The sequence below is a fragment of the Drosophila erecta genome, unplaced genomic scaffold (genome assembly GCF_003286155.1).
Source record: "Drosophila erecta strain 14021-0224.00,06,07 unplaced genomic scaffold, DereRS2 tig00000126-arrow-pilon, whole genome shotgun sequence".
In the NCBI taxonomy this organism is placed as follows: Eukaryota; Metazoa; Arthropoda; class Insecta; order Diptera; family Drosophilidae; genus Drosophila; species Drosophila erecta.
In genome coordinates this window covers 1,897,121-1,918,927 of record NW_020825209.1, presented here as the reverse complement: position 1 = coordinate 1,918,927, position 21,807 = coordinate 1,897,121, and the positions used below count along the sequence as shown (strand labels likewise).

Below are 21,807 nucleotides of genomic sequence, written 5' to 3'. Positions count from 1 at the left end.
CTCTCAACTTCCATTCGCTTTCCGTGTAATAATGTCAACAAATTAAGTGACACTTCATTTCTCTTGATTTAGCACCGAAACTCCTTGGCCACCCTGGGGCTAAGCCCTACGGGTATCTTAGTTTTGCGAACAACTTGAATCCAAGCTGGGATTTCGCCTAGACTCTTAAATGTGCGTACATTCTGAAGGGCAGTAGGGTACTGCGACATTAGGGTATTACCAAAAACAGTCTCTAATTTGTGTTCTGGGCTTTTGGGGGGAGATTTTTGGTGGCTGATTTATGAACTTGACCGCAACCACGAAGTGTTGCTCTGCTTTTTTTTTACGATTTAACCGCAAAATGATGAAACGATGGCGATAAGCGCGCTTTTCCCACTTTTCCATGTGTTAATGTGCAAGTGTGGAAATGTGGAAAGCTATTAGAGGACTTGTCTGCGAAATTCCTCTTTTGTTTTTCCGTTCATTTTTAATGCCACTTAGTGCAAATCCCTTAAAATGAATTCAACTTTTGCGTAACGAGCATTAAAAGCATCGACTGGTTAACTTTAATAATAATTAAACTTTTGCTGTTGAGGCTTATTGAAATATTTACGCGGTAAGCGGAGGTACTAATCGAGTATTTATTTAACTTATTGGGAACATTTTCCAGCGAACAGAATTTAACTTTGTCCAAAGAGACAATCATAATTCCCTTAAAATTGGCAAGATTAAAGACAAAGGGCTTCCCTTAAACAAAACGAAGAAGGTCATTTAGCGAGGGCCACTCCGAGAGTTGTTGAATAAGTTGCTGAACCGTAGTGAAATTTGCTTTGTCTAGCCGTCTTTGCACTTAGTTGGGCTAAAAAAGGAGAGGGATTGTCTTGGCCCGACTAAACATGGCCAAGAAACTGCCGCTGACTGCTAACTGTTGGCCCATTGTATTGCTCATGTGTACAGGAGTTCCTGTGTATCTGTGTTCTGGCTGATTTTCTTTTTAGCCATTTTGCATCTGTTTGCGGCATCATAAAAATTTACCACACCCGTGTCTGGTTTGCTGTTGAACAACTGCTGTCTTAACACGCATCTCTCCACGAAATACCCACTACTGGGTGATATTGAAGGGTATGTTCTCTGGGCAACTGCCTGATTTGAGTTCTTGGAAATCGTAAATGCACATCTCTGCGAAAGATAATGTTTACATACTGATTTGTCCAAACTGGACCTTCCTTCGATTAAATTCATTTTTAAGGGGTGCAATTTGAATGTTTACAGAGGCAGATCCAAGAAACGCCAATTGAATGTAGCTAGTAGAGGAGAGTTGAGATGTCGATCAAGGTTTCGGAGGGTTTTTCCAACTGCACCACACACTTGAGCGCCTGCTGGCTTCAAGCGTTTTGCCTGCCTGCTTTTCCGCTTTTCCGCTTTTCCACCCAGCCTTCGCATTGCACAAAAGTTTTTGCCCCAACCGAGGCACAATGGAGAGAGCTCGGCTGAAGCATCGTCATATTAAATTTAATAAGCCACTGAACTTGAATATTTTCCATTTGGCATCTCGGCACTTCCATTTGCCGTTTCCCATTTCCATTTGCCATCAACATTGTGGGGGCGTGGCCAGTTGGTTCATGGTTTATGGCTTCCTAAATGGTTTTCGATCTTGTGGTGGAGCTAGCGCTGCAGTGGAGGGCAGAAAGTGTTACCTGCATAACAGCCAATTTGAATTCAAAGGGCGAGCATAGGTAAATTCATTTATGGACATTTAGTTTTTATCTCCTATCGATTCCTCACTGTACCTTTGTCGCATTGTATTTGCAGGGCCCGCGGTTATCCGGAACCGATTGTCACCTGGCGGCGCGAAGACGGCAACGAAATTGTCCTGAAGGACAATGTGGGCACTAAGACCCTAGGTAAGTATCCCGTTCGCAGGACATTTGCCGGCGAAGTGTCTATTTGTTATTCCCGCCTTTTCTCGTTTCCGCCCACTTGCAGCGCCCTCTTTTCGCGGCGAAGTGCTGAAGCTATCAAAGATCTCGAGGAACGAGATGGGCTCCTATCTGTGCATCGCCTCCAACGGAGTGCCCCCATCGGTCTCAAAGCGCATCTCCCTCAGCATACACTGTGAGTATTTGCCTCCTTCGTTCTGGCACTGCGCCATTAATTAGAGCAGCCTGCGGTTGGTCAACTCTTTTCGGTGTCGGTGTTGCTGTTGGTGTTGGTGTTGGTGTTGTATCCACATGCCCAGCCTCCTCTGCATCCACATCCGCATCCCGTCACCTCATCATCATCATCATCCCCATCGCCATCATGAACATCAGTCAGCCAGCTGGGTTTTGGCCACGGCAGCTGTGGCGTTTATCTTACATTAAGTTCCTACACTGCGATGATGCAGCAGAGCCAAGCAACTGGACTACGTTAAAAAGTGCCCCAACTGTAGAGCCCTCGACCCTTTAATGCTGATAGATTTGCACAAATTGCTAAATATTTTAACGAAACGGGTTACTTACATTACTTCAAATTAGCCCCGATGTAGGCTTCGTTTTCTCGGTGTGCAGGGAGTCCTCAGTGGCGCCAGGAGTGAATGGGAATAATGCGGGGGCGGTGTGCTAGAAGGCAAACGCCAGAAGACAGAAGGTAAACCCGGGTCCTATGCTCTATGTGCCGTGCTAACTCGATTGTCCTTGTTGTAATCCGTTTAAATCCTGTCACTGATACCGGGCATTACCTGCTTCGTCTTTGCTTGTTGTTTTTTGTTTTCTTTTTCCTTTTTTTTTTCTGTTTTTTTTCTTTTTTTTTGCAGGTGGAGATGGGTCTGCTGCTCTTTGGTGGGCCACAGTCTTTTTTGTCAAGCTGTCTGCAGCACGTGCTGTACTTCCCCACTACCCACTACCCACTCCCCAAATTCCCACTATTTTTCGCAAGCCCCCTTTTTGGCCAGCTTCTAGCCCCCAGCTTTTCCACGTCGTTTTGCCATCCCCACCCTTGCACTTTTGACTCTACTGCCATGTGGCAGTTCACTCAATCATCAAGGCAGCCAAAGGAGGTGGGTGTGGCAAGGGCGGCTTGTGGGTGGCACTGCGTTTGTTTGTCCTGCCCCATCCTCTTCAGCGCCCCATTTGGTTTTCGGATCGTTTCCAGTGCAGCTCCCCTAAGAGTTAGGTGGCAAAATCACGCCTTTTAACATTTTGACATTGTGTTAATGCGGTCTTTAAGTGGCACTGCGTCCATGTGAATGGCACAACTTTAAGCTTTGGGATATGTAAAAACAGATACAATGCATACCATATTTCGCTTCTACATTTAATCTTCCAAACTCTTTCGTAATCCAAATGGCTTGACTTTAAATAAAGTAAAACAATAGACTTTTTTGCTGGTCACAGGTGGCAAGTAAGTGATAAGCCTAATAAGTGATATTGCTCGTCATTTTGTGTAACGATTTTACGATTTGTTATTTCCATCGGGTTATTGTTTAGGGAGTATTACTGTGGTCTCAACCATTTGAGTGGAACATTTTGTACCGCTTGTCAGCAGTAAACAGTCACTGGTTCGCAGTTATCTGCAAGAAGCAGCCGAGCCAGAGACCTGGGAAAACTTTTTGATCAACTCGAGTAGCGAGTTCCGCGCGTTTTCCCTGATTTCCCTACCCCCACCTCTCCCCTGTGCCGCGTTTCCGGTGCGTGTTTACTTTTCCTGTTGCCATTTTGCAACAACTTCCTTGCAATTTGTTTGCCAAAGAGTTGGTGGCTCCGGAAACTTTCGGTGGAGTCAGTTCCACGAGATGGTTCAGTTGCAGATGGCTTGCCGCTGCTGCAAGTAGCTGATAAAAATGCACGGCAAATAAAAAGTGATAAAAATCCTGTAGCTTACAAGATATATATATTCAATGTAAGGTTACACACACACGTGTTTCTAGTGGTCTTTCACCGTGTATTTTGTATTTTGCGTAACTAAAAAGGACTCTTTCAAATAGGGCAGGTTTTTTTTTGCAGTGCTACACTCTGCTGCATTCCGCCTTTCCCGCTTCCGTTGCACTGCGCTTTCCGTTCGTCGGCCTATTAGCCGTTTCCCCTAATTAGCTGCACCTATGGGATGTGCAACAGGAACTGTGCAACAGCGTGCCGCATCCCGGCAGCAACATGCAACTTCCCGCGAGCAGACTGACGTTTGCCGTGTGCAACACTGTATCTTTAAGCAGACCGGACATGCCATCTTCGTTCCTATTTTCAGTCTTGGTCACGAGGCACGTTTGCTTCACTGCCACGCCTGCTTTTTTTGTGCACCGCCTCCTTTTTGTGAGTCGTAAATCGAACACACAGGAAACAAACGCAGCAAAATGAGAAAAATCACGTTCGTTTGAAAGCCACGAAAAGAGTGCAGGAAAGAAATGTAACCGACGCATTTCGACCACTTCCCTTGTGAATCCCAGCCCCTTAAAGCATCATCAAAACATTCGAGCACCTTATTATCCTTTCGATGTACAAGTATGTCACTCAGGCAGTTTAGGTCTAAAACCTGTGCCCGTGAAGCGCACTGTAAGCCGACTAACCGCTTGCAACACGCATGGGTTCAGAATTTTTGTCACCTTCGACCAGCTCAAGCTCTCCAAAACAATTGCCCGAAATGCGAGTCTGCTGCTGCAGATTGCTGGTAAATTTTTGGGGTGAAAACTGGGCAGATTCGGGGCGACAGTTGGCAAGGCGGAGAGGGCAGGTGGGGAAAGGGGCGTGTGGCAGCAGTGGCAGGAGTGGCAGCAGCTGACGACGTCATTAGTGCATATTTGTGGCTTTGTTTGCCGCAAAAGCGAGCGAGCAGCAGAGTAGGAGCACCTGGCCAAATGGCTGAATGGCCCAAAGGTGAAAGGTGAAAGGTTGAAAGGTGGCCGTTGGCCAGGCAGGAACATGCTCAGAATAATCATTGCAAAATTGCAAATCGCCCAGCGAAAGTGCCGAGGGACTGCAGGTCCTTTATCCGGCATAAATGCACTGAGTGTAGACCCTAAATGTGGCAAGTTTCCAGGACTCAGTTTCCCCAATTCCCTGATTCCTCGATTCATTGATTCCCTAAACCCCCGATCCCCGATCCACATATGGATTAAAGCAGCGGCTGAATCTGGCGTCTTTTACTTGGAAAAGTTATGTGAATCGAGTGATTAGTATGTAAACATTCATTTTCATATTTACTTGTCGAAGATATTTGTCTGTCGATTAACACTGCATCGCACTAGCAACTTTTCTTGCACCTACACAAAATCAAACATATTAATACACCTAATGTTATTGTTTATAAAATCAATTGTCGCTTCGTAAACTTAGCAATTAATATATTTTAGTGTGTTGAGAAAGCAGATTTAAAATAATTGATCATTATTTAAGCGTGTGGCACTTGCAACGAGCAAAATGGCAACCTAGTTATTCCATATGCATAAATGAAATTTAAGAGGGCTAACCACAAGCGGCTGCCGAGATAGTTGATGGCTCAGACAGAGCGCAGTCGGCCATGTAAATCAATTAAAATCCTCTGGCTGGGAAGGTCCTGGCGCCAGGACGAAACACGGAGTTGCACGCTGCTGGACCAGCAATCAACTATCAATGCACATGGCCGCAAATGTCTCAAGGGCAGGGGAATGTGGGTGGTGCGAAAATAGATGAAGACAATGTGCAATCTGTGAGCTGTTAGCTGCGGGCAGGGTACTCGCATTTCGGTCCTCTGGCAGGTTTTACAAAACCACCAATTTTGGTCAGGACCTCCCCCAAAATGTCAGTCCCTTCAGTCCCTTAGTCACCCGGACTAAGTGACAATAAATACGAAAGTTGGGCCATCGGCAAAAGAGTTGTCAATGCAGCACCGTCCGACGTCCTCTGCATGAACTGCATTCTGATGAGTTCTGGAAAATGAGTGGAGAAATTCTGGCAGGCGGGAAGTTGGGGAAAAGCGGGAAAAGCCAGCAGCGCACACCATCAAATTATGCCACACTCAATTGGCCCTCAAGTGCGCTAGCCAACTTTTGTTCTGCCCTCAAAGGGAGTCCTTTTTGAATGCTCGATGGTTGCCACATTGAAGGATTGGCTACCATACAGAGAACTAACGATAAAATATTATTATATAAATAAATGTAATATTTCGATTTCTGGGCAAATAAGTTAACATTATTCCCGATCTTACATATACACGTAAATTGCTTGATTCTTTCGTTATTATACCCGTTACTCGTAAAGTAAATGGGTAGATGTTGTAGAAATTAAAAAAAATTAAGAAATGTCCCAAGGCTGAAGTTCTCAATTCCATAACTCGACTTATCTTAATCGGATTTTATAGTGGCATGCATCTAAATGTTTCTGGAGCAATTCTCTAAAGAACTGCATTCAAATTTAGAATTTTATTTTTTTTAATTTTTTTTTGTAATTTTTCTGATGTATGATGTTGTAGAAATTCAAAAATGTCCCATGACTGAAATTCTAAAGTCCATAACTCAGCTTATCCTAATCGGATTTTGATGTGGCATACCTCTAAATGTTTCTGGAGCAATTCTCTAAAGAACTGCATTCAAATTTAGAATTTTATTTTTTTTTAATTTTTTTGTAATTTTTCTGATGTATGATGTTGTAGAAATTCAAAAATGTCCCATGACTGAAGTTCTAAAGTCCATAACTCAGCTTATCCTAATCGGATTTTGATGTGGCATACCTCTAAATGTTTCTGGAGCAATTCTCTAAAAATCTGCATTCAAATTTAAAATTTAATTTTTTTTCTAATTTTTTGTAATTTTTCTGATGTATGATGTAGAAATTCAAAAATGTCCCATGACTGAAGTTCTAAAGTCCATAACTCAGCTTATCCTAATAGGATTTTGATGTGGCATACCTCTAAATGTTTCTGGAGCAATTCTCTAAAGAACTGCATTCAAATTTAGAATTTTATTTTTTTTAAATTTTTTTGTAATTTTTCTGATGTATGATGTTGTAGAAATTCAAAAATGTCCCATGACTGAAGTTCTAAAGTCCATAACTCAGCTTATCCTAATCGGATTTTGATGTGGCATACCTCTAAATGTTTCTGGAGCAATTCTCTAAAGAACTGCATTCAAATTTAGAATTTTATTTTTTTTTTAATTTTTTTGTAATTTTTCTGATGTATGATGTTGTAGAAATTCAAAAATGTCCCATGACTGAAGTTCTAAAGTCCATAACTCAGCTTATCCTAATCGGATTTTGATGTGGCATATCTCTAAATGTTTCTGGAGCAATTCTCTAAAGAACTGCATTCAAATTTAGAATTTTATTTTTTTTAAATTTTTTTGTAATTTTTCTGATGTATGATGTTGTAGAAATTCAAAAATGTCCCATGACTGAAGTTCTAAAGTCCATAACTCAGCTTATCCTAATCGGATTTTGATGTGGCATACCTCTAAATGTTTCTGGAGCAATTCTCTAAAGAACTGCATTCAAATTTAGAATTTTATTTTTTTTTAATTTTTTTGTAATTTTTCTGATGTATGATGTTGTAGAAATTCAAAAATGTCCCATGACTGAAGTTCTAAAGTCCATAACTCAGCTTATCCTAATCGGATTTTGATGTGGCATACCTCTAAATGTTTCTGGAGCAATTCTCTAAAGAACTGCATTCAAATTTAGAATTTTATTTTTTTTTAATTTTTTTGTAATTTTTCTGATGTATGATGTTGTAGAAATTCAAAAATGTCCCATGACTGAAGTTCTAAAGTCCATAACTCAGCTTATCCTAATCGGATTTTGATGTGGCATACCTCTAAATGTTTCTGGAGCAATTCTCTAAAGAACTGCATTCAAATTTAGAATTTTATTTTTTTTTTAATTTTTTTGTAATTTTTCTGATGTATGATGTTGTAGAAATTCAAAAATGTCCCATGACTGAAGTTCTAAAGTCCATAACTCAGCTTATCCTAATCGGATTTTGATGTGGCATACCTCTAAATGTTTCTGGAGCAATTCTCTAAAAATCTGCATTCAAATTTAAAATTTAATTTTTTTTCTAATTTTTTGTAATTTTTCTGATGTATGATGTTGTAGAAATTCAAAAATGTCCCATGACTGAAGTTCTAAAGTCCATAACTCAGCTTATCCTAATCGGATTTTGATGTGGCATACCTCTAAATGTTTCTGGAGCAATTCTCTAAAGAACTGCATTCAAATTTAGAATTTTATTTTTTTTTAATTTTTTTGTAATTTTTCTGATGTATGATGTTGTAGAAATTCAAAAATGTCCCATGACTGAAGTTCTAAAGTCCATAACTCAGCTTATCCTAATCGGATTTTGATGTGGCATACCTCTAAATGTTTCTGGAGCAATTCTCTAAAGAACTGCATTCAAATTTAGAATTTTATTTTTTTTTTAATTTTTTTGTAATTTTTCTGATGTATGATGTTGTAGAAATTCAAAAATGTCCCATGACTGAAGTTCTAAAGTCCATAACTCAGCTTATCCTAATCGGATTTTGATGTGGCATACCTCTAAATTTTTATGGAGAAATTCTCTAAAGAACTGCATTCAAATTTAGAATTTTATTTTTTTTTAATTTTTTTGTAATTTTTCTGATGTATGATGTTGTAGAAATTCAAAAATGTCCCATGACTGAAGTTCTAAAGTCCATAACTCAGCTTATCCTAATCGGATTTTGATGTGGCATACCTCTAAATGTTTCTGGAGCAATTCTCTAAAGAACTGCATTCAAATTTAGAATTTTATTTTTTTTTAATTTTTTTGTAATTTTTCTGATGTATGATGTTGTAGAAATTCAAAAATGTCCCATGACTGAAGTTCTAAAGTCCATAACTCAGCGTATCCTAATCGGATTTTGATGTGGCATACCTCTAAATGTTTCTGGAGCAATTCTCTAAAAATCTGCATTCAAATTTAAAATTTAATTTTTTTTCTAATTTTTTGTAATTTTTCTGATGTATGATGTTGTAGAAATTAAAAAATGTCCCATGACTGAAGTTCTAAAGTCCATAACTCAGCTTATCCTAATCGGATTTTGATGTGGCATACCTCTAAATGTTTCTGGAGCAATTCTCTAAAAATCTGCATTCAAATTTAAAATTTAATTTTTTTTCTAATTTTTTGTAATTTTTCTGATGTATGATGTTGTAGAAATTCAAAACTGTCCCAAACCTGAAGCTCTAAAGTCCATAACTCAACTTTTTTTAATCGGATTTTGAAGTGGCATACCTCTAAATGTTTCTGGAGCAATTCTCTAAAGAACTGCATTCAAATTTAGAATTTTTTTTTTTTTTATTTTTTTTGTAATTTTCCTGATGTATGATGTTGTAGAAATTCAAAAATCATCCATGACTGAAGTTCTAAAGTCCATAACTCAGCTTATCCTAATCGGATTTTGATGTGGCATACCTCTTAATGTTTCTGGAGCAATTCTCTAAAAATCTGCATTCAAATTTAAAATTTAATTTTTTTTCTAATTTTTTGTAATTTTTCTGATGCATGATGTTGTAGAAATTCAAAAATGTCCCATGACTGAAGTTCTAAAGTCCATAACTCAACTATTCTTAATCGGATTTTGATGTGGCATACCTCTAAATGTTTCTGGAGCAATTTTCTAAAAATCTGCATTTAAATTTAGGAATTCATTTTTTTTTTAATTTTTTTGTTTTTTTTTTTTTTGATATTACGATGTTGTTGAAGTTCACTATAGCATTCCATCTTGCTTTTTATCTTGTTTTTAAATTTTAGAAATGGACGAATTTTAATGGGCATTCATTCATTTTGGAACAAATGGCGTTTCTACAATCGCTTTTGTGAACTGTATAAAATTACAAAATATACAACAAAACAGGGTCAAAATATATATAATAAAGAGGTTTGTTCGTCGGACGTGTGCTGAACATTTAGCATCCTCCAGACCTAAGGTTGCTTGGGTGCCCTTTACTAATTGATTGCATGATTAATGGAGCAAGTGCTCCTCCCCAAAGGATCCTTCGTCCTTATCAGGCCCCTCGAAGTCCCGCTTTATCGGCAGCCCGTTTCGCACCTTAATGATCCTCGGCTTGTCCTTGCGCTCTTTACGTCTCTGTAAGGACTTTACAGTGAGGCCCAGGACAACGCAAGCCACGGTGGCCGCACCCACGCACATCAGAGCCTTGTGGGCGGGGCGCATGTTGCCCAAATTGCTGCCCAAGCTCACCAGGTTCCCCAGGCTGCCAAGTCCTCCAAATCCTCTGGGCGTAAGTCGAGGCAGTAGACCAAGCTGATCCGTCAAGTTGGACAGGAACTGTGGGTAGTCAGACATCCTCGATACTGCAAGAAATATGTAGCAATCCAATTAATGTCAATAATTATGAACACGATATGATCAATGAAATGGTTTTAAAAACAAAACACCTTAAATAGGTGGGTTGCTTTCGGTAGACTAGCGAACGAACATGGTTACTTGAACCGAGCTGCACAATCTGAGCCAATTTGATGGCCGATCGCCTGGCAGCATTTGTTTTACTTGAACACCTCACAGTGCTGAACCACCAAACCCATAACCAAACCTCCTCCTTCTCGTTGCAGTTCATCCGGTCATCCAAGTGCCGAATCAATTAGTCGGCGCACCACTTGGCACTGATGTCCAAATCGAGTGTCACGTCGAGGCCTCGCCCAAATCAATTAACTACTGGATTAAGGACACGGGTAAGTGAGTGCGAGCGGAGGGCCGAAACCAGTCTGCCGATATATGTATATATATATATATATATATATATGCGAATATATATATGTATGGACACATATATGTATATATGCCTATACGGACTGATGGGTACACACATCTATGCAGATGTCGGACTCTGGGGCCGAACGCATCATTACTCCAACATCGATTCGAATCGAAGCGCTTGGCATTGTCATTAGTCAGTTGTCAGATTGCGGCACGTTCGCTCGTTGCAGGTGGTGCAGTTTTGATGGCGGAGGTCCGGGGATTCCCAGTACACGGTACCAGACTCTATCCCCCGGAATACACTAAAATGTCAAGCCTTTTGCAGTACGTAGTACGCCTGTTGTGCGTACTGCGCACTGAACTAGTTGAGGGGTCACACAAGAACTGTTTCCTAAGATTACGCATTTACTTTTCACTCACCGAAGTTTCCACGGTAGAGTTTCCTTGGGGAGATATTCGTATTCTTGAACGAAACTGGTTGAGCTGTGCACTACAGGAGAAAATATAATGATATTAACTTGGTGACCCGTACGAAATACTGACATTTGGCAGACTGTGAGTCACAGCTTGCTTTATATCGACATGATTTCGACATACGCACCGAGTTATATTTAGAATTAGGAAGGACAATTTATATCCAATTTATCCATGAATGAAGAATTGTCAAAACCGAACTACATGTATGAAAACCATCCTCTAGGTGAGATGATTGTGACATCCGGCAAGTATCATGTGCAGGAGAGCTCCCAGTCCATGTACGAGACCAAAATGTCAATGATAGTCAGGAAGTTCCAGAAGGACGATGTCGGATCCTATCGCTGCATTGCCAAAAACTCACTGGGCGAAGTCGACAGCAGTATCCGCTTATACGGTGAGTTTTTCTGCACCTCGTCATCAATGTGCAATAAACGAGGGCCAAACAGCATAGGTGTAAAAATTAGGGCCATGCCATGGGTTTTGAAAAAAAATTCCGATGCAGTGAAATTAAAATTTGCGCAGCAAACTTCATTTATGAAATATTTGTGTTTAAATGTTGTATCATTTCATTCAGCTAGTCAAAGGGAAATGTATACAAGATTTAAAGTGTTGATTTTTCCATTCACATTGCTATTCACGTGGTCTCCATTGTTTGGCCTGGAATCCGCGAAATGGGACGTATTTGCACCTTTGTTTCAATTACATTTTCTCATTCGCTCCTTTGTTTTTCCGTTTTTTGTTTTTTTTTCTCGCTGCTTTCCAGAAATCCCCGGACCGAATCGCAATAAAAATCCGCTGAACGGCGGCGGAAAAGGTGGTGGAGCGGGCGGCGGATTGGGCGGAAGCTTGGATGCGGATGCCAATGACATTTTGAAGCAGAAACAACAAGTCAAAGTCACCTACCAGCCGGAGGACGATGAGCTGCAGTACGGATCCGCCGAGGATTTCGAGGCGGAGGGAGGCGAGGGCGGCGGCCTGACGCCGTTATCGCCGCACGTTTACTACACCAGCGGCAATAAACCGGCCACACATAAGCCGGGCAACTCCGGCGGCAATCAGCATCAGCATCAACATCAGCAGCACCACCATCACCACCACCACAACAACAACCAGCAGCACGGTGGTGGGGCAGGTGGCGGCCCAGCTGGCGGTGGGTCGGGTTCACCTGGTGGCGAAATGGGGGGCATCACCCGCAAGCCACCGCCATATTACGGCGGCAATACGGAAGTGCGGGGCCCCATTGACAACAACGAAATGAGCTCCGGCTCCGGAGACTCGCGACTGCGTCGGGGTCACCACTTACCCATTCTACTCCTACCGTTCGCGCGGCTCATCCTGGCCAGAAGTTGGCACTGTCGACAGCCGTTCTTAATGGGCTTGTCGACCCTGTCCGGCCTTCTGCTCAGCCTCTTATAATACGCAGTCTAATGGAATCACCAGCGCATTCAACAACCGACTCAACAACACATGACTGCAGCGAAGAAAAAAGGTGGTCTTGAGGACTCCACCACGAGACATCCATCAGGCACACCCATTATCAATCGAAAAGCCAGTTGCAGTGTGTAACACTCAGTTTAAGGATATCAACAACACTTTCATCAACACACATCGGCAGCCCAGAAAACACATACAATGGAGTAAATTAAACGCAGTCTAAAAACTTCGACAACGAAACACAACACACATTATAAGGTTTGTAATTCACTGTCCTAGGGACTTCGAACACATCACAATACTTCAACTAACAGTCTTTAAATCACTAACCCCCGATCAGATAACACAATTGTTACGTGTGAATAGTCCAAGGGACTAAGCATCTAACTACATTCTTGCCAAACACTAGACAACACTTTCACCAACAAATGTTTTAGTGTGTACAGTTCGCAGGGACTAAACATTCACCGATCGTTCAACAACGACACTTTCACAGACAGTTTCTCAATCGTAATGAGAACGCGTACATAAAAACAAACATGTTGTAGTAGAAAATGTTAAATTGTTTATAACATTAATGAAAAACAAAAAAAAAACAAACAGGGATGGTATTTGGATGCATCCATATTTAGTGAATGTAATTAACGCAAGAATTTCTAGTGTTACTGAGACATTTTTAAGGGGGTTGCACGGTTAATGAATCACAGCTAGCCTAAGGTAAAATGGTACCCTAAAGCATTTACAGTGTACCCGGCACTGAGAAAAAATCAGAGCCCGATTTGGGACATCTCGTTATTTTTTTTTCAGAGCATAAATATGAAAGGAATTTTAGGAGTAACAAGATAGCCAGATAGGAGAAAACGCTTGATATTTATTGCTTTCAAGTCTACAACTTTGGCTATACTCATTATTAATCAAACCTTTTTCGTTGATTTTTCTCATTTATATTTGGTGGCTGGCACACCTTTTTGCCAATTTCCAATTTCCCAAACCGATTTACAAAACTCTTGAAAGGTCAATTAATATAGAAAAGTAACACAGAACAAGGGGAGCAATTTCTTTTACTTTGCGTTTGTCATTCGTTAATTTTGGCTACTTCTGACTGACTTTTGTTGATTTCTTCAACTTTGATTGACACTTGTGAGGTTCCAACAAAAGGGTGTGACTTTATGATAAATAGACCCAGAAATTTTTTCTAATTTATTTTTTGTTGTCAGCAGTTTTGTTAATTGTGTGTTGCTGCTGTACCTTTAAATGAAACGACATTTCCTATTTTCATGCAAATGATTTGCACACCAACTGCGATGCCCTTTAACCCCTTCATACACTGCTTGTAACCCCGTCTTACCAACTATTTCTTGGTGTTTGCCAAAAGTTTTTCTTTCCCTTTGCTTTATTTCCCAAAGTCTTTGCAGAGGAGTGTTTTTTCTTTTCTTTATTTTGTGTTTTATTTTATTTGTTTTATTTTTTGTGGCAACGTCTTGTCTTTGCAGCTGAGTTTGTGTGTGTTTATGCGTGTTATGTATGTGTGTGTGTGTGTTCTTTTTTTTCTTGCAAATGTGTGTGTGGCAGCTGTGGGGCACAAGTTGTGGACACAGAAAACTCTCGGCTCCCATCTGCGTTGCATTTGCTTTTGATGAATTACTTGCATGTCAGTTAACCACACACACATATCACACCCACACAGCTACGTTTTTAATGAAATGAAAACTTTTTGGCAAAGTGAATTTCATTGTAAGCATACCCAAACCTCGAGACCTCCCCCAAAAGCCCAAAACCCAAAACAATCCTCTGCCAGAACTTAAAACTAAAATAAAAAAACACAACGAGACTGCTACAAATATACAAAACCGCCAAAAGCTGCCACTGATGATGATAATAAGACGCTGACAACCGCAGCAACAGCCAAATGAACATCGACGGCAAAAGGCGGCAGCAACCCAAATAAACATGTCACCAAAGCTGGGCCAAAATGTGGGGGTGTCTTAGCCACGTTGACACAAGTGCTTCAAATTACACGGACCCCCAAGAAAAGGAAGCCAAGCAGCAACGTACAACATCGAGAACTAGTCAACCGGCAGCAACATTTTTCCTGATGTTGCAAGTTGCTGCTTCTGCAGTTGCTGCTGCTGCTGCTGCTGCTGCAGTTGCTGCTGCCATGTTGTTGCTGCTCGGGTTGATGTTTGTGTCAGTCTCCTCATGTTGCTACAGGAAAAGCTGTGCTAAGCATTTACATTTGGTTTAAATACTTAAATGATTGTTGTTTCAGAGCGGCTTTTGGTTGAGTGGCAAAGGAGACATTTTTAATAATTTATAACACTTTGTTTTATGTCTGAGGCATTGCTGCTACCAAACTCATTTTAATTTAATAGCCATTTTAGTTCAAAGCCAACACATGGTTTAGAAATGCGGAAACATACGGCTTACAGACCTAAAATTCGTAATCTCTTTCGTTTTCCTGATGTTAAGAGCTGTAATTGAACTACGCAAACATGTAGCTTCAAAGAAGAACATTAGTATCGCAAGTATATCTACATTTCTGCTCCAATTTGGTTGGGTTATTTCCATTATTGGTGCAGTTGTTGCCACACGGACTAATTCTGAGGATGGTGTTGCTGCGGGGATGTTGCAACTGCCACTGAAGTTGCTACTGTTTGTTTCAGTCTGCAGCAGCTTCTTTTGTTGTTATCCCTGATGATGCTGCTGTTGCCACATTTGGTGCCTTTAAAATCGCGCATCCTTTGTTGTCCTTTGTTGCGCTGCGTAAATAGCACAACAAATATAAATACACAGCAGCAATAATGCCAGACAAACATGCACAAAAGGACAATCACAGTGGGAGAAATTGTGGTTAAATCGAATAGTTTTTTAATAATGTTTTTATCATTTGTTCATGTAGGTCTTACCAAACATGTTCTGTTATAAAATAGTAAACCTTATTTGTCTGTTTACTTCTGTTGAATGACAACTCAGACTTATCTATATCTATTTTTAACTTTGTCTCCGTAGACCTTTTTCCCAGTGTACGTGTGCATTTTGCTGCTTATGATTGTTATGGAGCCACAGTTTGAGTTGTTTTTTGGGGCTTTCCGCGACACTTGTAATCAAGTTTTCCCGCGCACAATGGTGTGTGTGCGTGTGAGTCCTGCCGTCTCTGTCTATCCAAGTGTTGCCTACTTTTGTGGGCGGTGGAAAACAGCGCGTTGAGTGGGCGTGGCGGGAGGAGAAGCGCTTAATTGCTCTATTTGATGCCGTCAAATTGTATTTTAATTTCGCATTTCCCTTTTTATCATTCCTGCTGTGACTGCTTTCCTTAAGTTGCTTTTGTTTTGGAGCTGGGGAATTGGTTTTAATATGCGACGAAGAATCTCTCTAATGTGTTTCCTGGCGAATTTTTCTTTACAAATATTGGTTTTACAACATTACATTTCCCTCAGATAGTTTCCAATGATTTTCCGAGACTTGCTGTACCTTAGTAATACTTTGTAGGCACATTTCTAGGCCATACTCATCATGAGTTATATCTGGCTTCGTCATAATTTTGGTGTCCATTCTTTTGGCGTTCTTTTTTCAACCGCCTTTGGTTTACTGCGGTTTATTGTGTTATGCAGTGTGGCGAACTTGTATCTATTTAAATTTTGTGTGTGGCAACATGTTTATTTTATAACCCCAAGGCAAGAGGAAAATTCAGGGGGAGTTTGGGAGTTTGCTTCATGTTTGACGGAAGTTTAATTGAATACACCGCTTACTTGACGTTGGGCGGGGATGGGGGCGTGGCAGGGTCGGGGGAAAATGTACTTGTGTGCGTGTGTTGGCCGCAAAACATTTTCCGCATTTTCCGGGGAAAAGACAGGACAGCAGCTCGCTAAAACAAATGGCAATCAAGTTGAATTGTTACACACACATAAAGGGGCGTTGAAAAGCGGTGGCATGGATGATACGTAGGGGAAAGTAAAAGGAAAATATATAGCGAAAATATGAGCAAAATAAGTGCGGAGTCTGTCAGCCGCTGGCTGAAATTTACTCAACTTTTTTGATTTAATAATGAAATGAGTGTCGGCTTGAATATTCCTTCAAGTGTATATGTATGGCACTGGGGGTATGAGTATGTGTGAGTGTGAGTGTGTGGACTCTTGTATCCCGGTAAATGGCTTCGCTTTGTAATGTCTCAATGGCTGACAAGCGGCTGTCGAGCAACAGCTGGATAAATAAGTTAAGCACTGTTAAAAACTCTGCCAAAATTACTGCACAAATATGCTCCATTAAAACAACAGTTCCGCAACAAACATATTTTATGGTATAGCATGGTACAGCCCACGTTATAGGAAAAGAATAGCTGTTTGTTGCTAGTTTTATTCAGAATATATGTTTTTTTTTAAATGAATCCATCGAAACCCTCTCACAAAGACGGCTCACAGTTTAGTATAAAAATATTTATTTTTGAGAACATTTTCCACTGGTTCTGTTGGTTTCTGTTGGCTATTCAATACGTTTCTTTGTTTGTTGTATCACGTTTCTAGACCACCCTTTTTCTACGTGTTTTGGCCAAAGCCAATAGCCCAGCTTGAACCAAATTTTTGGCTTGCAGTCGTATCTTTTCATCAGTTTGTGATGACTGCCGGGCGGCCGAGCGAGAAATAAAATTAAACAAATACGAGATAACAAGCCACTCCAGCAGCAGAAATTCAATTACAACTGCTTCAGGTTGCTGGTTGCTGGTTGCAACTTGCAAGTTGCATGTTGCTCGTATGTGTGGGCAGCACTCGAAGAACGCAGAACGAAGGACTGAGTTCTCAGTACCGAGCACTCTGTGCTCAGGCCTTTAGAACACTTGACACTGGTCCCCTCTGGCCACATGCTCGAATTGATTTAATTGAAATTTTATTCGAGTCCTGCTCGGCCCCATTGTGCAACAGTTGTCCTGCTGCAGGATCCTTTGTGCATTTGTTGCATTTTAATTAAGAGCTGCTTTGTGCTGTCGCTAGAACAATAAAATCAAATCTAGCCACAACATCTAAGCAACCCCCTGCGCATTTTATATACATATATGTATATATATTTAAGTGGTCATAGCGTTGTGCTCCGAATAATAGTATTGCCCTAATAGATTTGTCCGATTCTTCTGAGATTATTAAAAGTTTAATTAAAACGCTATTAGTTCTTTAACAGTAATGAAAATATTTGTAAATTAGTTTATATTTACAATGGTTTGTTTGGCTTACTTAAACATATTGATATGCCCAATAATTTTTCAAAACTACGCCATTAAAAGCTTAGATCAATTCATCTATTTATTTAAACATTTCTTTTTTTTGAACACAGCTGCAGATGACCAGTTCTTTTGGTTTATGTATAAAGCAAATGCTAAATTCGTATTGGAACTTTGTAAAAAAGGTCTTATATTTAATGCAAATCATAGTTATTAAAATGGACTCTACAAGAATCAGAGCCATTAAAGGTTGTTCATATGCTAAGCGGGATATATCTCCCTTTATGGTACTGTACTTATATCAAAAAAATCGAATTACACAATAATATTATGTGCCATTATTAGCAGACCTAAATGCTGAACGAAAATAAATAAGATAAACTAGAGGAAATGTTATAAAATCCTGGAATCTTTCGACTTTTCACATTCTGTATATAGTTTTGTTGTGGCTAAAATCCATTTAAATGTGTAATAAATAATTTTTCATTGCGTTGCTTTTACATTACTATTAGCCCATAAGCCTAAAATTGTATATAAGACAGCTCGTAAAGAAAAGTTAAAGCTAAAATAAACTGTATATAGCCAACGAGGATAAACTGTAATGTGTATTTAGGATGGATTTAAGGATCAATCAATGACGTTCACACAAAACAAAAAAAAAAAAAACTGAAGCTTAATCAAAGTTCTCTTGATAATCCCCCTGAAAAATTTGAGAGCCGCTCTATATAAACCAGCAGTAAACGCATAAAGTAAAGTATATCTTATATATAATAAATAAACAAGCATATATATACAAGACAAATTATATATATTATATGGTAAACGAACAAATTCTACAAATAAAGGACAAAAATATATTTATTAAAATTAATCAGAAAGTTTAAATTGCCAGGGTTTGGGTCGCATGTCAAAGTTTGATCCTAGGAGTTGTAAAAGCAGAATTTTGCATACGCCGAGAGACGTTCGAGGGGTTTTTCCAGCTAACAACAGACAAGACAAGACCTCCGACTCCGACCAGCTGCACCAACAACTTTTCTTCATCCTATCCCTATCTATATTTAGTTGTACAAATCTGAATCTCTCACTCAGAGGCAGGATATCCGTTTCTGCGCCGAGCGGAAGTTGTTGTGAAAATAACACAGCAAATAACTTTTGCCACCGCAATGAGCACTGCACTCCCCCCATCTCGCCCGCCCTCCTTCCCCATTAATTTACCGCCTACTCCTCGGCCCCTCCGGAAAATCCCACCAGCTTCCACACCCAAGTTGCATCAACTGCGTTGACATTTATTGGACTTCTGCAACGAAAACAATATGTGATAAACCATTCATATAAATCCATAAATCTTTTCAAACTTTTTTTCAGAGCTACAGACATAATGAAAGTACTAATACTAAACTAATTGCAAATTTCTTAAAAAGGATGGACTGAAGGACGCAATTATAATCAAATCAATACGCAAGATCTAAAAACATTAAATTGAAAATAATAAATATACAAATATAAACAAATGTATGCTTTATATTTATTATTATTATGCAGTATATTTGCAGTATGGGGTTTGTTCGAAAATAAGGAACAATTGAATTGGTATATTTTTTTTCAGACACCAGGCGAACAGAAATCTCAGCAGGTGTCAGCTGCGAGCACTGAACTGATCAAAACAGCTGTTATTTTTCATTATGTCTGCCCCTTGCATGCTTTCAGGCGCCCGTTGACCAATCAGGAAGAAGCTCTAAGGAGCAAACCGTTACTTTGCAATCATACGCTGATCAGAGATGCGCAGTCACATTGTTCTTGTGGTGCTTCACGAGTTTCTCACGGCAGTCACGATATAATTATAATATCCCATGTGGTTGTTGGGGGCGTGACAAAAAATCAGCGACACGCGAGCATCTCTATTTTAAAGGAAAAAACTGATCGTTAGCTACCTACTGGGATTTTTGTTCGCCTGGTATTTGAAATCGGAAATCTCTTCGATTTCTTGGAAATTTCACCCGTCCGGATTTTTTTCCGGATCATTTTGTTAGTCAAATTGGCTTGATTTTCATTTCAGACACCAGGCGAACAGAAATCTCAGCAGGTGTCAGCTGCGAGCACTGAACTGATCAAAACAGCTGTTATTTTTCATTATGGCTACCCCTTGCATGCTTTCAGGCGCCCGTTGACCAATCAGGAAGAAGCTCTAAGGAGCAAACCGTTACTTTGCCATCACACGCAGATCAGAGATGGGGAGTCGCATTGTTCTTGGGGCCGTGTCACGACCTTCTCACGATATACAAGAGATTTCCTTATTGTTGGTTGGAGCGTGAGGAAGATTTGCGGAGGCGCGACCATATCTAAGCAAGACATAATTAGGTTTATCAGCTGTTTGAAATTTGCTGCACACTTTCATTTACATGATTTTTTGGATGGCAGCAAGGTTGACAATTGTGATAAATACGCTATTTCGACATCTTTTTATCTGTTTGGAAGACGAATATAAGCTTTCCAAAGGATTTGTATCAGTGCGTAGATGAAAAACTTACCAAATTATAAAGTTCCATGATTTCGATGAGTTCAGCAAAGACATAAATAAAACAATGTATTTTTGGTTTCCGCAATTTAATTGACTAATGTGTTATATTTATGACCTTAGAATGGGAACACTAATTTGATTTACTATTTCTAGCTTCTTAAAGAATTCTCCTTAAAGCGCACACACCTCGGCCCTGATAAGCAAATTTTCTAATCATATTTTAAATACTTTCACTTTCAATCAGTGCTTTTTCAGCGGCTCCCCATTTTGCCGCCCCTTTAACCCTTGGCAGCCGTTACGGAACTCAATGGGCCATGACCGACCGCAGCCGTTGGCGAGAATAAAATGAAACAAAAATTATGCAGGGCAGATGGAGAAGTGTCTAAAAAGGGTTGAAGTTACACAGGGGAAAAATCAAGTAATTTAAGAGCATATATTGCAAAACAGAAATCATGTTTCCCCATTTACAAATTTTATCGTATGTGTTTAGTTAGTTTGGTTCGATGTCAGGCTGTAACTTCAAGTCTTGGGTGAAAACATTTTCGCGGACACAATCGTTTTTCTATCTGTAAGCCAGCCACAGCATCTTTGCTATTAAAAATTGACTTTTAATGAAAACAATTGAAAATTCTCGGTGTCTGTGTGCCGGGTCCCAAAATGTTTTCCCATGCGAAAGCCACGGGGTACTCGTCTCAACTGCCGACTGACTGCTCAACTGCTCAACTGGCCAACTGGCCAAAACTGGCTGCGGTTATTAATTTCAATTAAAGCATTTAACCAGAGAGCCCACCGCCTTTTGTTTACCCAACCAGCCCCGCCCCCTAGCCAACATTAATTAAGGCGGGAAAGTGGCGGAGTTGCTGGGGAATTTCCAGGCCATAGGTGCTGTGCTGTTATTCAACGGACTAATAAAGTTGATTCGAGCGAGATTTTCAGGACCATCAAGCAATGCTCAAAGGAGCCGACGATCTGCCAGCTTCCTGATAATATCGTATTTCACGAAATCATCAAATTAGCCAGTAGTCAAGAGCAGAGACTGCAGTGCCACCAGCATTTAAAGTCCGCCCAACAAACGGCAAATAAACAAACAGATGCAGGGAAAATTCTGAGGCCAAGTGCAGGGTGGAAAATTGAGGAAACGGGGCAGAGAAAATTCAAGAGACCATTTATAGGAAGCCGACAGCAGACGGCGATAAGAGAAAGAGTCTGGTCTGGCCTGGCTTTTCGCTTTTCACTGGCTCGGGCAGCAGACTAATGTCAGGCACTATTTAAAGTACGCGGATACTAAACAAAAGTAGATGTAGCTTATGCTGGTAAATGTATACCTGTATTTCGTATTTGGAAATATATCTAATATGATAGCCGGTTTCGAATATATTACTACACTGTTTTTCGGCATCTAAAATCTCACCCCTAGTAAGCCAGTTGATAACTGCAAACGCTTACCCAAAATTTGTAATTTTTCCAGATCAAACCTATTTGTCACTGCCATAGAAAATAATCGAG

At 40.2% G+C, this 21,807-nt stretch overlaps 2 protein-coding genes across 4 annotated transcripts in view; one reads left to right on the top strand and one right to left on the bottom strand.

Moving 5' to 3' along the window:
• The window catches only part of LOC6550898 (lachesin), a 21,601-nt gene extending 8,487 nt beyond the window's left edge, over positions 1–13,114 (top strand). The window contains exons 5-9 of the mRNA XM_001976770.3: positions 1,792–1,883; positions 1,966–2,094; positions 10,519–10,638; positions 11,364–11,534; positions 11,904–13,114. Of these exons, the coding sequence (XP_001976806.1) occupies positions 1,792–1,883; positions 1,966–2,094; positions 10,519–10,638; positions 11,364–11,534; positions 11,904–12,556 (1,165 nt within the window). The 3' untranslated portion in view covers positions 12,557–13,114. The remainder of the gene's footprint in view (positions 1–1,791; positions 1,884–1,965; positions 2,095–10,518; positions 10,639–11,363; positions 11,535–11,903) is intronic.
• Positions 9,685–21,807, bottom strand: LOC113564520. 3 transcript variants are annotated; one of them, XR_003408067.1, is made up of 3 exons: positions 21,748–21,807; positions 20,183–20,239; positions 19,858–20,122 (listed from the first exon to the last, which is right to left on the bottom strand). XR_003408067.1 is itself a non-coding variant. In XM_026982110.1 (2 exons), exons 1-2 carry the CDS (start codon positions 21,791–21,793, stop codon positions 9,908–9,910), a joined length of 399 nt encoding a protein of 132 aa, XP_026837911.1. In that variant the 5' UTR covers position 21,794; the 3' UTR covers positions 9,685–9,907. The 3 variants fall into 3 exon arrangements, 2 of the variants coding, with proteins under 2 accessions (XP_026837911.1, XP_026837912.1); XM_026982110.1 differs by lacking the exons at positions 19,858–20,122; positions 20,183–20,239 and adding an exon at positions 9,685–10,260 and having other exon boundaries at positions 21,748–21,794; XM_026982111.1 differs by lacking the exons at positions 19,858–20,122; positions 20,183–20,239; positions 21,748–21,807 and adding exons at positions 9,685–10,260; positions 11,084–11,148.

What these genes read in the sequence shown, in the direction of transcription:
- LOC113564520 (XM_026982110.1), bottom strand. Translation starts at nt 21,793, where the DNA reads ATGGCAGTGACAAATAGGTTTGATCTGGAAAAATTACAAATTTTGG. An exon ending in GGAAAAATTACAAATTTTGG is followed by an intron (nt 10,261 to 21,747) that starts GTAAGCGTTTGC and finishes TATTTCTTGCAG; the next exon opens with TATCGAGGATGTCTGACTAC.